The sequence below is a fragment of the Fulmarus glacialis genome, unplaced genomic scaffold (assembly GCF_000690835.1).
Source record: "Fulmarus glacialis isolate BGI_N327 unplaced genomic scaffold, ASM69083v1 scaffold10436, whole genome shotgun sequence".
NCBI classification, from domain to species: domain Eukaryota; kingdom Metazoa; phylum Chordata; class Aves; order Procellariiformes; family Procellariidae; genus Fulmarus; species Fulmarus glacialis.
In genome coordinates, this window is record NW_009218759.1 from 11510 (window position 1) to 20942 (window position 9433).

The window sequence follows — 9433 nt, forward strand, 5'->3', positions numbered from 1 at the left end:
CTCCAGTAACATCCTAACACCTTTTTTTTCTTTCTTTCTCATAGTGATTGCATTTGAAAGCATAAATATTGGTATTTTATAAAAATAATTTGAAATGGTGGTACTTCATTGTTCTTTAATGCTTATAATTTCAGACTTGCACTGAGTTTATTTGATACAGCATCATTCATAATACTTGCAATGTATTTATAAATAAACCTTTACCTTATGACCTTTAGACTCAAGGCTGAGTTAGATTTGTTCTAGTTAATATAAAGAACAACATTCAGATAAACCTGTTTCAATGCTAATAAACCATTTTACTAGCTTTTCAAGGGCAAAATACTGACACAGAAGTACAATGGTGTAGTTTATTTTTGCCTCGTAAAATGAGATACTTACCACTATTGCGAATTCTTTCTTCTAAAAGGACAGTATGTCCTGTAGGAAGTTTCCTACTGAAGATCTCAGCTGAACGGAGGAACATGGCTTCTACTGCTGAGCCCTTCAGCAAAGCAATCTGATCTTCATGATCAAGGGTTTGAAAGCCTGGGGAAACATTAGAGATAAGTAAGGCAGCAACAGGAAAGTCCCCGCTACTTTCTGTCTTGTAGTTCTTGCATGTGAGGTGCCACACGTCTGCATAACCTTGATGTTGATGTCAGTAGGGTTGCCAAGTGCTGCAGAAATTGAAACCCAGATTCCAGAAGATGTCACAGATTTGATTCGCACTGAAGTTTGAGAATTAGACTTGTGTTTCAGTGTTCGTGGTACTTTAAGAGGAACATGATAAGCAAAATTTAGTGGCGTAGCACAACCAATAGTCGAGATTTTGTCTAGCCTGATGGCACTGCCTAACATCTTCTGCCATGTTTCCACCAGAGTTCTTTGTATGACTCTCCCTCTGCCATGCTGCTTTCAGCTCTTTCTTTGCTCTGATGGCAAAAATCAGCATTTGAAGCATCTGATTTTAAATATTTCACCTTGCATTTGGACTAAGATACAACTTTACATAGAGGCTTCTTGCTGTGTTTTAAATATGTGTTTCTCTTTTTGAAAGGGAAGGACTCTAAAACCCACTGAAGAAATCAGAAGGAATTTGGTAACTTGTGTGAATACAGAGCTGCTCCTCTGAAGAAGAACGGGGAGCTAAAGATCGTGGGAAACTCTCCTCATAGTTGCCAATGCAGGTACCCACCTTATGCCCACCCCCTGATTCTGTGCGGAAGCACAGAAAAAGATAACATAGAGAATGAAACAAAAAGGTGATAAATGCTGCCAGATGTACTCTAAGTCAACACTGAAAATAGCAGACTATTCAATTACAAAGCTCCTCCCTTCGTCTTTGTCAACATAAACTGAACAGCAGGACCTGGATCTTTTTCAGTACTTCTGACTTTAAGACCCCTTTGCCTTTTCCTCAGCATAAGACCACTTGGATTGCAGAAGTCTGGTAGGGTTTTTCTTCCATCTCATGAAACAACCATTAAGTTTCTAGCTCATAGCTTCACTCCCTGTTAGGTGTGGATGTGCATGCATAACCTTGTGCTTGAGCAGTGATTGCGTTCAGCCAGAGTGTCATGTAGCAAATTAAATTCTTTCTTTTGTTCCATTAAGGAGCAGTGTTAGCATCTTTCTGCTGACGTTACTGTACCCCTTTGCTTAATGTGTGCTCCATTCATTTCCTGCGAGCCAGCATCCCAGTTAGCATAAAAAAATACAGTTACAACTGCAGTGCTAGGCTTTGAAGCAAGCCCGTAACACACAGAGAAAGGGTCAATATCATGGGAATACCAGGAAAGCAATGTTTTCATACGGCTAAACATTACTTGTCTTACAAGGAACCTGTACCACGCCCAGTGTTTACTCTTGAGGTAACATCAACTTGGGAGTTAAAAAAATACTAATGATAAATTCAGATTTTCAATGCTTGTCCATAACACACCTTGCAAGGACTATAATGATTGGTGCCACCAACTAGGGAAAGTTCTTGTTTGGCACTCACAATTCAGTGGATGCCATGACCTAGAGGCTTTGCTAGAAAGGCAGCAAACCCAGTGAAGCAGTCTCTGGCAAGTATTAGTGGTAATTTAGAAGCAGACTATTTGGCATTGCAGTGATATATGAAAATAAAATCTCTCTAGAGACACAACCCCTTCTCTAAGCATTTTGTTTGTCAATAGGTAAAGAGTGCCACATCTCAGAGTGGCAGAGTTTGAATTATTCAACGTATTATTCCTCAAGCACAAAGCTCCTTTTCTTTAGACAGTGTCTGAAGAATGCATATGTGTCAGAGGAGAAGGCATTTTTATATAGTCTTCAAAATATGCACAACAAATCCCAATGGCAACTGAAAGGCATGTAAGCTTTGCAATATCAAAATTTGCCCCAACAGACTGGATATACCTGGTAGTTTTTTAGTGAATTCCACAAGAACCTGCACATGACTAGTAGCCATTTCTGTTAAAATCAGAAAATTTCCTTCAGCACTGAATTCTTCGTGTAACTGTTAAAAATCAAACCAAACAAAATCTGTTAATATTCATTGTCACTTCACATTTAAGAGCTTAAAATACAAGACTTATTAGACTGGATCAGGCAAGAGGTCCATCTAACCCTGTAATTTGTCCCCAATGGTTGTCAAAACTAGGTATTTTGGAAGGCGACATAAGAAGTAAAAGAAGTAGACAGTGTCCTTTCCTCTGGAATATGTCTCACTTTCAGTGTCATGTCTAGCAATCAATAATTTAGGCAGTTCCTGAGCTAGAAATTCTATGTGTACCATAATATTTAACCAAAAGCCTTGTTATCCATGAATTTGTCTATTTCTTTTTTTAATAGCTTTTTGGTTTTGACCTCCTTAACCTCCCATGGAAATAAGTTACACGAGTTAGTCATGGGTTATTCAACCCTCCCCCTACAAGTGTCATCCTTTTAGTTTTCAAAGTTGATGACTTAGGAAATAATTTCCAACAGTCGTTTTGGTTTGTTTTTTTAAGATTGAACATGACAGTTTTGTAAAAAAAAAAATCTCTTTTAAATCATTTTTTCCTCTTCTCCCTGTTTCCCAACCTCTTTCCATCCTACCATGAAAACTGGGAGCTCTTAAAGGGAAAATGAAATTTCTGGAAGGTAGAGAGGAAAAGGAAACAAGAGGGGATGAAACAAAAATCCAAACCTGGAAAATGTTGGGAATTTGGGTTCAAAAAAATGAAATATTTTCAAGCTTCCAGGCTGGTATCTTTATAGAAAAGAAATTTGACTGCAAGTCAAACTCAAATCACTGCCTATATTGACAGTGCAAAAAACAAAAGCTCCAATCAGCAAAGGTTAGATTTGAGCACAAAAGTGTATTTCCAGAGTTGAAAGCTTTTTCTTAGCATTTAAGTTTGATAAACAAAAATGTGATCTAACTGTTGACTCAATGGGAGAGATTCTGTCTTGCAGCATGTTTTAACTGTAAGCTTTTACCCATAGTTTTCTCTACTACTTACTACACCTACTTATGCTGAGTACAAATATTTTATTTTTTGCTGTGTAATCCTCAGCTTCATCATCCGCATCTCAAAAATGAATTCATCAATGTACTTACTAATTTTTTTGATACCTCCTGTGGTATTTGTTGTTTACTGTATGAATCCATGATGTAATCAAGAAGGTTCTGCTGTTCTGGGGTAAATTCTACTTTCTCCTATACTGGCAAAAAAAAAAGCCCATCATGAAATGCAGTCATAGAAGTGATCTAGCATCTCTTGCTTTAGGCAAAAGCTATACATCTATTTCTCACACTTGGAGACCAAGCAGACAAGAGGTTTGCTTGTCACTGAGATTTCTATAGAAATGTACAGAAGAGAGGTGTATAATGCTTCTAAACTGTGTAAGTTTGTGTGATTTATTATTAGAAATAAGGAAATGTTTAGCAAAAAAACAGGTATGCCCAAACTTTAATACCACACCTCACTGTTTGTGATATATACCTGACATATGTATCACAGAAAAAATACTTTATGGATTTTATGGATGCTTTACTGAGTTTTGGCTAAAAATATCAGAACTACTTCTGTACTCAAGGTATTTCCTTGACTTGGTGGGAGATGGAGATTTAATTAATGCAGACAACTCCAGAAAGTTTGCAAGTACACTATATTCACTGTACTAGCCACATTTAGTTTAAACATCGCCACTACTGTACAAACTATTACAAGAATTTTCTTACCCTATATATTTTAGTTGTAGATGTCACTTGTTTCATGTCATGGCCTTCATTATCTTCGTTGACTGTCTGATCTGGGGGCTGTTTCACATTTTTCCGTAGCCTTTTTGACTTGCATTGTATTTCTGTTAACAGACCTAGAACACATAATACAACAGATAGCAATTGGATTTATATATGCCTCAGGCACTGAATAAGTGCATAAACATGCCCATGAATGCCTTTTACACTAACAAACCCACTTACCTGTGCAGATCATTTCCTGAACATGTCATTATCTTTGGAGTCTAATGAGACATACCAAGTACACACTAATGAATAGTCTAGCCCAGCAAGAGCCCATCCGCAGAGCAAAACGGTTCTGGTGACCCAGCATCCACACAGTGTGCATGTCAGGGGTCTTGCTTTGGACCAGCTCCAATCTGGTCTTACAGACAGAAAACCCGTTGGCGATGGGAGCGCGCTGGGGTGTGTCTTTAGTTTCACCCAAAAGAAAACCCCTTCATGTGCTCCAACACCCGAACCAAAGTGCAATAAATGGGGTCAGTTGGAAGACTGTTGTCAAAAGTGTGCTCCTCATCTGATCCAGAACAGTAATCGAGGTGCAGCTGTTCTTACAGAAAGAGCAGTGTATGTTTTCAATAATCTTTGAGCAATATTATGGCTGTAGTGCAGAATCTTCGCACAGAAAGCCCTCTCAGAAGAGAGGACTCCAGGGCTTGAGCCATTACAGTGTCAGGATACAGATAGACCAACAGCTGAAAATGTAGTCTCAGAAGTAACTCAGGCTGGCAAATGTACCTGAAAAATGTATTTATTTAAAATGTTACCCGATTGGTCTTGCTATTTTGCATTTCATTGTATTGGAGGTCTGAATAAAGCCCTGGTTTTACTACAGAATTTCACTTGCTCTAATGAAAGGATTTTTGCATTTGTGGGGTTTTTTTTATTCTAGACTACATTTCAGTACCTTGAACCAGGGAGCATCCTTGTGTGGAAGTCATAAAAACTAGCAATTTGCTTGAACTAACAAAAGAAAGGGACAATAGGTACCCTACACAACCTGTGGAAGACAGCCAGAAAGCACAAATGAAAAAGTAAACAGCTAAGTATTCATCTAAAAATGAACCTATCGGCATAGGACTTCTTTCTTTCTTTCTTTCTTTCTTTTTTTTTTTTTTTTTTTTTTTGAGCTTCTTTCAAGTATCCTTCCCATTCTTCACCTTTGAAAATGCAGAGCAGGAAAGGAGGCTCATTCAGTGAGTATATGATAGTAGAGGAAGATACCATGAAAACAGTGAATTTCGTTGTGAATGTTTTTAATTTCCTGTTTAAGCACTATATAAAATAACCTACCTGAACCGAAAAAAATTTACATGATTAAAATAAGACCTGCAAATAATACCTCAAAAGGGGGGAATAGGAATGATGGAGATAATAATTGGTATCGAGCCATGTAATTTGTGCTGCCGCACAGCATCATAGATTTCTTTTTCTAAATTATTCAGTGCATCCTTTGGTGGTGTTAATGGGCTTGTACTGTTTTCCACCAGCTTAGGATCTGGTCTACTACCTTCCTAGGAAAAATTTGGTTTACATTTGCCTTAAGCAGTAAGATAGATTTTTCTCATGCTTCCTGTTACTGAGTAGTAAGTACCTTGACATCTTATTCTGGCTTCATTTAAGTTAGCTGGAAAACTCATGTGAGAGACAGGATTTTACTTTTTACCTCAGAGATAGCTAGGTTTCAATGGGTATTAAATGGGTATTACAGTCCAGGAAGAGTGGCAGAACCTGGGTCTTCCCTAGGTAGATATTTCACCCAAGAAACTTGCAGTTTATATCAAACCCACAGCAAATGACTGAAACTGATTGTTAGTAATTTTGATCTGTCTGTGGTTTGTGTATAAAGGGCAGGATTAAGATTGTTGAGTAGCCATGCCATAAATGTTTATAAGACTTTACCTCCTTGTTCAGAGAGAAAAAAGAATCCACAGAGCTTGCAGTTACCATCCTACAAAATGAGTAAGTGAAACAAAGTTCAAGGTAACCTTTTATTTCCTAGCCTTTTTTTCTTTTCAAATAAATGCTCTGTACTACTAAAAGCTTCGTGTTTTACTGTCCTGGATTGCCTTGAACTAAAAGCAATTATACAGCACACTCCTACTTAAAAGCCATTAAATAGTACCTTGCCAAACACCCTCATTGCAGTGCATTAGAGCATGGTTATGGTTAAGTCATGAGCAACACAAGATATGCAGTGTTTCCATTGCAGAGAGAGAGTCAGATGGCGGTGGCACTCGCTGGCTTTTATTTCACATAGGCCAGTTTGCGAAAACGATAGGCCAGTTTAAAAGTTTCATGGGGGCCCAGTCAGTATTATTTACGCTGACCTATTTTTTTCCGTGCCGGGTTGTTTTTTTGTCGCACTGAGTCACTCAGGCTATTTTGAACCCTCAACGTTTTGAACAATGGATCTGGGATCAGCACCACAGGGGAGTTATTTTCTCCTGACACTTAGCGACACATTGAGTGCTGTCATCAAGTGGTGGTTTCTGCTCATATATTTACGTATTGCACGAGAATATGTCATATCTCAGGATCTTTGTAGCCTGTTCAATTTGCAGAATGAAAGATTAATTACATTATGCTGGCAATGCATTCCAAATATTGATGGAGCTTATTGTTTCTCACAAAACCAACAGTTAATATAGCATCTTCTGATCAGATTGAGGGATAGAAGTATATTAAAAATTCCAAGTATATTAATTTCCTGTATGAACCTAAATTGGTTTCACACATACGTGTATGCTAAAATGATTGGAGCCATCAAGAGAAATAAACTGTAGCCCTGTTCATGGAAGGCAGAAGAGCAGATGTTTACAGACTTTTCAGGCGCAAGCTTGCAAAAATAATGGATTGGCCAACATTTTACTCAAGATGGAGTTTTAAATGTGTTTAAAGTTGCACTCCAATATCCCTGTTGTTCTAAGTTATCTAATGTGAAGCTCAATGAAGTTTATAAGCTCTCAGTCTGAATAGCATATTCGCTTTAATATGAAACATTATTAAAGTCCATCAGCAGCTTTTCTGGAGATGGCTCTACCTATGTGCCTATATGCAAGGCAGGAAAATCTATAGTGCCATGAGAAAAGTTAATGAGACTGTAAAAAAGGGCTAGCCCTTAGCAGGCTTTGCCTGACTGCTGGGTGAGGTCTGGGAACATACACTTGGCAAGTCCACAGAAACTTCCGGCTAGCCGCAGTCCTCCTCTTTTCTTGAAAATAGCATTGTTTGAATGCCAAAGTTTGGACTTGGCTAGCAAGGACTTGACAGGGAGAGCCCCAGAGAGAGTAGCAAAGGGAAGCGCCAGGACTTTCCTGCTCTGGCTTCCACAACCCTGCAAACTCCTCACTCCTGGGGAGTCTCCTGTAGATTTGCTTTCCCCGACTGCTTTTCCTTCCCGCTCAAGCAGACTAATGGCTGTCGTCTAGTGCAGGACAGCCCTTCCTTCACCATTTCCTCAGCTCTTACACCTTTGTGTCCCTGACCACCAGCTAAATCCTGTTGCTTATAAGTACATTTGCCTTTTTCAACAGGATTTGATGCACAGGCACGGCATCATCTTTAATGCACCTTAAACCTGCCAGATGATATCTTCTATAGATTTATTATTAAAACCAACCCAATTAAACAAATACAGTATTTGATGTGTTCTCTGCACACTCTTGACTATATGATGCAAATACCTGTATACATACATTCAGCCAACATGCCCATTTGCTTGCATTTCCTTAGGCGGCACTCCTGGCATTTTCTCCTCATGTACATGTCCATCTCACAGTTGCCTCCATTTTTACACTTGTATACTGCGTTTTTTGTGATGCTTCTTCTGAAGAACCCTGCACAACACAGCAGTGACATAGATAAAAGGAAACATTCAAAGAAGCAAAGTAGTCAAGTTGAAAAGCACCTCCATCTCCACTGGGTTTTCTGAATGACACATCTTCTGCTGCACTGCGAGTGTCTTTCAGTGCCTGGATGACTACATTCTTGATATTTGTACTGAGAATAGTATCAAAGTAATATAATTTAATAAATCAACATGATAAATCATGTGCCCAAACATTAGACATTAGCCCAAAGTAAGGTCCTGGAACTGTGCATGTTGGGAAAATTCAGACCCCTATCTGAAACCTGCCAGGAGCAAGTTGCCACGAGAGCTGGTAGGCTGATACCATACAAATAGCCAGTGAAAAAAATACGAGTCTGTTAAGTCTCTTGAGGTACAGGATTCGCAGAAAGAGAGTTGAGTAACTCATCACAATTCCCTCAGCTCCTGGGAGCTACAGAAGCTCCACGTACTGGTCTGCTTGCCCGCCCCCAAGTTTAATAAGGAAGCTGCATCGTATCTGCCTATTGTACATTAGCCTCCTCCCCTGTTTGTAGGATAGTCCAGCCTCATTCACTAAATATTGTCCACCTGATGAGTTAAGCAGTCACCTAATTTCACTTGCGCAGGCAGTTCTACTGGTATCGTCACTGGATTTGCTCCAAAATTGCACAGTGGTAACTGCAAATGGCAAGTGATCCAAGAAATCGAGAGGACCTTTCCTCAGTCTGTCTGAATCTCCTATTTGGCTGCTGCCTATTACACCTCTGAGAGTGGCACCGTGGGCAAAATGTGGAGTGCTCAAGATATGAAATGTAATTGAATAAAAGAGTCATCACAGAACAACAGAGTCTTTGCTGCCAATCATGACTTGAATGTTTCCTGAATTTTTAGCGTGACTCATGGCGTCATCGCAATCTCTTTACATTGTCCTTCATATGGCAGAGACTATTAAGCATCAACTACAGAGGGAATGCACTCTCTCTGGCATAGGAGAGAAGCTCAGTTCTCCTTCCCAGCTGAGGGCAGGTTTCTGAAATAGACTCTTGGGAGCTTCCACTGGCACCTCACTGATTTATAGTGTACTTCAAACTAGAGCTCTGCGTAAATTTACATTAACCAGAGCTATTCACAAAGCTTTTGTTTTCTCATTGCCACTGGCTGGCACAATAAAAACACCATTGTTTTCCAAGCTGGCACTTTGATGCACTAGGAGAGGCACCAGATAAGACCCAGTCTCCCATACTCAAATCGTGGGGAAAATTCAGATGTGAATCTGAATTGTTGTCCATTGCAGGATTTGTCTGTGTGTTTTCAGAATGCATTGAGCTAAGATACCATCCTGCTGA

The 9433-nt window shown here is 39.3% G+C and overlaps 1 protein-coding gene across 1 annotated transcript in view; it reads right to left on the bottom strand.

The window, feature by feature from the left end:
* Positions 1-9433, bottom strand: part of NR1H4 (nuclear receptor subfamily 1, group H, member 4) — a 41304-nt gene that overhangs the window by 11019 nt on the left and 20852 nt on the right. The window contains exons 4-8 of the mRNA XM_009580139.1: positions 7954-8094; positions 4196-4329; positions 3572-3670; positions 2386-2485; positions 382-528 (exon numbers count right to left, since the gene is read on the bottom strand). Coding sequence (XP_009578434.1) covers positions 382-528; positions 2386-2485; positions 3572-3670; positions 4196-4329; positions 7954-8094 — 621 coding nt within the window. The remainder of the gene's footprint in view (positions 1-381; positions 529-2385; positions 2486-3571; positions 3671-4195; positions 4330-7953; positions 8095-9433) is intronic.